This window comes from Emys orbicularis, chromosome 4 (assembly GCF_028017835.1).
Source record: "Emys orbicularis isolate rEmyOrb1 chromosome 4, rEmyOrb1.hap1, whole genome shotgun sequence".
Classification (NCBI taxonomy): domain Eukaryota; kingdom Metazoa; phylum Chordata; order Testudines; family Emydidae; genus Emys; species Emys orbicularis.
Genome location: NC_088686.1, coordinates 90,581,767 through 90,588,088, shown reverse-complemented (window position 1 = coordinate 90,588,088; position 6,322 = coordinate 90,581,767). Strand labels below are relative to the sequence as shown.

Sequence of the window (6,322 nt, the reverse complement as noted above, 5' to 3'; positions counted from 1 at the left end):
AAGCAAGGCCCAATAGACATTGCTAATCATGAGACACATTCACACCTACTTGGGATCCACTCTAACAAATACTCAAAGAAGAATTTGCACTTCCCCATCCTCAGATTCACCTTTTCTTCTTCTTTTAGAACTAGCAGCTGGGCCCTGTAGCTTAAATTAACCTCAGCTGAATCAATTCTCCAGATATTAATTCCCTGCTGGTTCTACTCCCTATTCTGTAGAGCTGATACAGAAAGTGCACTCTATGCACAGCTAAGAGATTCTTAAGAACTATAGAGGTAGCACATCCCATTGCAAGCACTCATCAAATCCACTTTCTCTGTGTTTTGCCAATTATGGTGACAAAATACGTTTTTACTCTTTTTCACTCCAGTTAGGGCAGCAGGGCCAACACAGCTATGGGAGATGGAGATGGATTCCATTCTGGCTTGTGCATCATCAGTAGAATTGTTAACTTGGTTTCAACTGAAGAATTTTTATGTTGGTGCTGCATAAGCCACAAAGAAAACAACTTGAGATTCAGTTGAGTTTGTAATGGTTGCAGTTAGAAAAACAAACAAACATCTTTTTACCTGTTAACTGAGTAGACTTGAGATGGAAGGCATTGAAAGGTGGTAAATATAGAATCCTATTGTGCCATTTTCATAGTCACTCTTTTGAGTAGCATTGCACTCTAACTATGTAATTATTACTATTATTTTATGTTAGCAGGCTTTTATCCCCGTTTTGACTTCAGCCTCCCAGTATACAGTAAAGATAGCTATCAAACAGAACAGGCTAAGAAAAGAAAACTTCTGAATGGCAGTTCTTTACAAAACAGACTGATTTATAATAAGCAAGTTACTGATCAGGGCAGAATAATATTTCAAAAAACTGGACTGTATTACAAAGCATATCTTCAAACATCCATTTCTGTTGGATTATTGCTGAGAGGTACTAATTGGTCTATTTCAGAAACTAGACTAATTTACAAACATTCATAAAATAGTGAAAAAAGTTGCATGCTTTAGAAACTGGATACATTATCATGCTTCTGGACTAAAAACAATATGAAGACAATAGCAAATGAAGGACATTGTTAACATAGCTTGGTAATGTTTACAGTGCTTTTTCTTCTGTTTTATCTGACTCTTCATGCTTCTTCTCATTTGTCTCTGCTGATTTTTTAGCTTCAGGTTTAATCCATGGAGGGCTGTGCAACTTCTGTTAACCAACACAAAGGGGAAAACAGAATCAATGTAAGTATTATAATATTATTTAATGTTAGACAGATGAATAGTGGGATGCTAAATAAAAAAGGTCATCTTTCTCATCAAAAAACAGAGGCCTTGATTTTGATCTCATTTTAAATCAATCCTGATTTAAATCAAGAGTTACTGAACTGAACTTGGGTGAAAGTGATCATGAAATCATAGAGTTTGCAATTCTAAGGAAGGGTAGAAGGGAGAACAGCAAAATAGAGACAATGGATTTCAGGAAGGCGGATTTTGGTAAGCTCAGAGAGCTGATAGGTAAGGTCCCATGGGAATCAAGACTGAGGGGAAAAACAACTGAGGAGAGTTGGCAGTTTTTCAAAGGGACACTATTAAGGGCCCAAAAGCAAGCTATTCCGCTGGTTAGGAAAGATAGAAAATGTGGCAAAAGACCACCTTGGCTTAACCACGAGATCTTGCATGATCTAAAAAATAAAAAGGAGTCATACAAAAAATGGAAACTAGGACAGATTACAAAGGATGCATATAGGCAAACAACACAGGAATGCAGGGGCAAGATTAGAAAGGCAAAGGCACAAAATGAGCTCAAACTAGCTACGGGAATAAAGGGGAACAAGAAGACTTTTTATCAATACATTAGAAGCAAGAGGAAGACCAAAGACAGGGTAGGCCCACTGCTTAGTGAAGAGGGAGAAACAGTAACAGGAAACTTGGAAATGGCAGAGATGCTTAATGACTTCTTTGTTTCGGTCTTCACCGAGAAGTCTGAAGGAATGCCTAACATAGTGAATGCTAATGGGAAGGGGGTAGGTTTAGCAGATAAAATTAAAAAAGAACAAGTTAAAAATCACTTAGAAAAGTTAGATGCCTGCAAGTCATCAGGGCCTGATGAAATGCATCCTAGAATACTCAAGGAGCTAATAGAGGAGGTATCTGAGCCTCTAGCTATTATCTTTGGAAAATCATGGGAGACGGGAGAGATTCCAGAAGACTGGAAAAGGGCAAATATAGTGCCCATCTATAAAAAGGGAAATAAAAACAACCCAGGAAACTACAGACCAGTTAGTTTAACTTCTGTGCCAAGGAAGATAATGTAGCAAGTAATTAAGGAAATCATCTGCAAACACTTGGAAGGTGGTAAGGTGATAGGGAACAGCCAGCATGGATTTGTAAAGAACAAATCATGTCAAACCAATCTGATAGCTTTCTTTGATAGGATAACGAGTCTTGTGGATAAGGGAGAAGCTGTGGATGTGGTATACCTAGACTTTAGTAAGGCATTTGATACGGTCTCGCATGATATTCTTATCGACAAACTAGGCAAATACAATTTAGATGGGGCTACTATAAGGTGGGTGCATAACTGGCTGGATAACCGTACTCAGAGAGTTGTTATTAATGGTTCCCAATCCTGCTGGAAAGGCATAACGAGTGGGGTTCCGCAGGGGTCTGTTTTGGGACCGGCTCTGTTCAATATCTTCATTAACGACTTAGATATTGGCATAGAAAGTACGCTTATTAAGTTTGCGGATGATACCAAACTGGGAGGGATTGCAACTGCTTTGGAGGACAGGGTCATAATTCAAAATGATCTGGACAAATTGGAGAAATGGTCTGAGTTAAACAGGATGAAGTTTAACAAAGACAAATGCAAAGTGCTCCACTTAGGAAGAAAAAATCAGTTTCACACAAACAGAATGGGAAGAGACTGTCTAGGAAGGAGTACGGCAGAAAGGGATCTAGGGGTTATAGTGGACCACAAGCTAAATATGAGTCAACAGTGTGATGCTGTTGCAAAAAAAGCAAACATGATTCTGGGATGTATTAACAGGTGTGTTGTGAGCAAGACACGAGAAGTCATTCTTCCGCTCTACTCTGCTCTGGTTAGGCCTCAGCTGGAGTATTGTGTCCAGTTCTGGGCACCGCATTTCAAGAAAGATGTGGAGAAATTGGAAAGGGTCCAGAGAAGAGCAACAAGAATGATTAAAGGTCTTGAGAACATGACCTATGAAGGAAGGCTGAAAGAATTGGGTTTATTTAGTTTGGAAAAGAGAAGACTGAGAGGGGACATGATAGCAGTTTTTAGGTATCTAAAAGGGTGTCATAAGGAGGAGGGAGAAAACTTGTTCACCTTAGCCTCTGAGGATAGAACAAGAAGCAATGGGCTTAAACTGCAGCAAGGGAGGTCTAGGTTGGACATTAGGAAAAAGTTCCTAACTGTCAGGGTGGTTAAACACTGGAATAAATTGCCTAGGGAGGTTGTGGAATCTCCATCTCTGGAGATATTTAAGAGTAGGTTAGATAAATGTCTATCAGGGAAGGTCTAGACAGTATTTGGTCCTGCCATGCGGGCAGGGGACTGGACTCGATGACCTCTCGAGGTCCCTTCCAGTCCTAGAATCTATGAATCTATGAAGTCAGTGAATTTACACTTGCGTGAGAGAAGACTCAAGCCAACAATCTGCGGTCATCATATTACATTGAATCAACACTGAATGTTTAAAGTGCCATAGGAATAATGTGCACACAGCTGTATTTATTTTTGTTAGTCTTTGTAGTGCTTTCAAAATAACTACAGTATGTCTGCTGAGTGCACAGATACATTATATGTATATGTCTACATATATGTATAATGTGTGTGTGTCTCTCTCTATAGAATTAATCTACATTCCATGAAACCTGTAGCATCTTTCTCAAAATACCAAAATTTTGATTGTAGAAACAATTGTATGAAATCAATTGCTCACCTTTTATAGATTTATTATTTGAGGATACTGCTAGGAAGATTTCAAACAATAGAATATTCTTCAACTGCTTTCTCATTGTCTGGTTCAGAATTCTGGTCTCTGCCAGAAGAGTCCTAGCCATTTTGCTGACTTGGGTGGAAAAAAAATTGGTGCTCCCCCCACCCCCTAAGTGGCAGAGGGGGGGAAAAACAGCTGGTCAATCAGTGGTACAAAAAATGGCTGGAGAATTAGAATGGAGCAGAACAGCTGAGCTGCCCAGAGGTACAGCACTTCCCATTTCTGCTACAGAATATCTATATAACTATATTTTTATTGGACCTACAGGTGAAGGGGTCCTATGATACAATCTGCTGAAATTTTTCTTTGTGTAACATGCTTAATTAAGCACAGTTTCACTAAATCATAGTTATACCCAAGGTTTGGAAATTGTTCTTCCCCCTCCCCCCCAAAAAGGAACCCTGAGTTTATAAGAATGGCCTAGCTGATTATTAGGGCAGTCAAGTTCTTTAAGTATTGAAATAGTTCCTAACAGAACTTTCCTAACAGAACTGTTCCTAACAGTTCCTAACATCTTATACCACCAACTTCAATCAAGTGGAGCAGAAGTCTTCATTGTGATTAATGAGGAACTACCTAGAAATCACTGACTTAGAATAAGCAGATACAGTTCAAGGAATTTTGCATTTGATAAAGACACTTTTATAAAAGGGCTCAATTACATGAAGACAGAAGTACCTGATAGCTAGGATCTGTTTCTGCCACCTTGAGGTGAGGAGATGTTGAATTATTGCGCTTCCCCAAACAAGTCTTGCCAACCTGCAAATACAATCATTGAAACCATATCACTGTTACAAAATTTTTTGGGGAAAAAATCAGTGATTTTCTTCTTTCCTTCAGTAGATGGGATTGACACTTATGTAACCCTTTTTATGTTCAAAACTCTTTACTAATATTATCCAGTTTATCCTCACAACAGCCGCGTGGGGCAGGTAGGTAAGTAATTACAATTCCCATATTACAGATGAGGAAATTGTGGCAGAGAATTTAAGTAGCTTGATCAATGCCACAGAGGGAGTTGGAGTAAAAACTGGAATTAAGATTCAGGACTTCTCGATTTCCATTCCTTTACCTAAACCACTGGGCCATCCCTGTGTCATCAGTAGGGCAATGGAAACGATCAACAGCTTGTGTGGGAGCAGGGCATCTGTCTCTCTAAGTACAGAAAGTGCATTACATTGAGCTCTTTAGATGAACATGAGGTGAGAGGGACAAATCAGCAAAGTTTCTGGAAAGGAAAGCTGTGCCTTTGTGATTAAAATCCTTTGAGCATGTCAATAGAATAGTGAATAAAACAGCATTGGTTGATATCATTTATTTGAAGTTCTTAAATACTTTCTTACTAAAAGGAAACAACGTAGCCATAGACTGAGAGGTAAAGTTCAGTTTAGTCATGTCTAGGGAAAACCTTGAGAAAGACCTAACAAAGCTAAGTGAATGGGAAGCATGATGACAAATGAAATTTACTAAAGGGGCATAAAAACAAACAACAACTAACGAATTAAATATTAGGGTGTGTAAAGAAAATAGTAGAAAATAACACTAAATAATTATTAGACCATTTTATAAATTGATGGTGTACTGTCACCTACAAGGCTGAAATATTCTAGTCATTTGTCTCAGAAAAGATACAACAGAAATAGAAAGGATCCAGAGATGGGTGACAAAAGTTAGTAGAGATATGGAAAAGCTTTTAAATTGGGAAAGATTAACTGAAAAGAAAGGAATGGTTTAGAGCAAAGACAAGTAATGGGGGCATGGTTAGGATTAATAATTGTTTTTTATAAGGGACCAATCCTTTATGCTTCATCTCACAAGCCAGCCATTAACTGATGTGGTTCTGGGGATAGGATGTGGTTCTGGGGATAGGAAGAAATTTCCTCTATGGGTGACAAAAGTTAGTAGAGATATGGAAAAGCTTTTAAATTGGGAAAGATTAACTGAAAAGAAAGGAATGGTTTAGAGCAAAGACAAGTAATGGGGGCATGGTTAGGATTAATAATTGTTTTTTATAAGGGACCAATCCCTTGGGGGGAGGGATAGCTCAGTGGTTTGAGCATTGGCCTGCTAAACCCAGGGTTGTGAGTTCAATCCTTGAGGGGGCCACTTGGGGATCTGGGGCAAAATCAGTACTTGGTCCTGCTAGTGAAGGCAGGGGGCTGGACTTGATGACCTTTCAAGGTCCCTTCCAGTTCTAGGAGATGGGATATCTCCATTAATTATTATTATTATAATTATTATTTATTATTATAATCCTTTATGCTTCATCTCACAAGCCAGCCATTAACTGATGTGGTTCTGGGG

General features: G+C 38.8%; 1 protein-coding gene across 1 annotated transcript in view; it reads right to left on the bottom strand.

The window, feature by feature from the left end:
* Positions 1-1,098: 1,098 nt before the first annotated feature.
* The window catches only part of LUZP2 (leucine zipper protein 2), a 359,428-nt gene continuing 354,204 nt past the window's right edge, over positions 1,099-6,322 (bottom strand). Inside the window, exons 11-12 of the mRNA XM_065404319.1 lie at positions 4,697-4,777; positions 1,099-1,203 (exon numbers count right to left, since the gene is read on the bottom strand). Of these exons, the coding sequence (XP_065260391.1) occupies positions 1,099-1,203; positions 4,697-4,777 (186 nt within the window). The remainder of the gene's footprint in view (positions 1,204-4,696; positions 4,778-6,322) is intronic.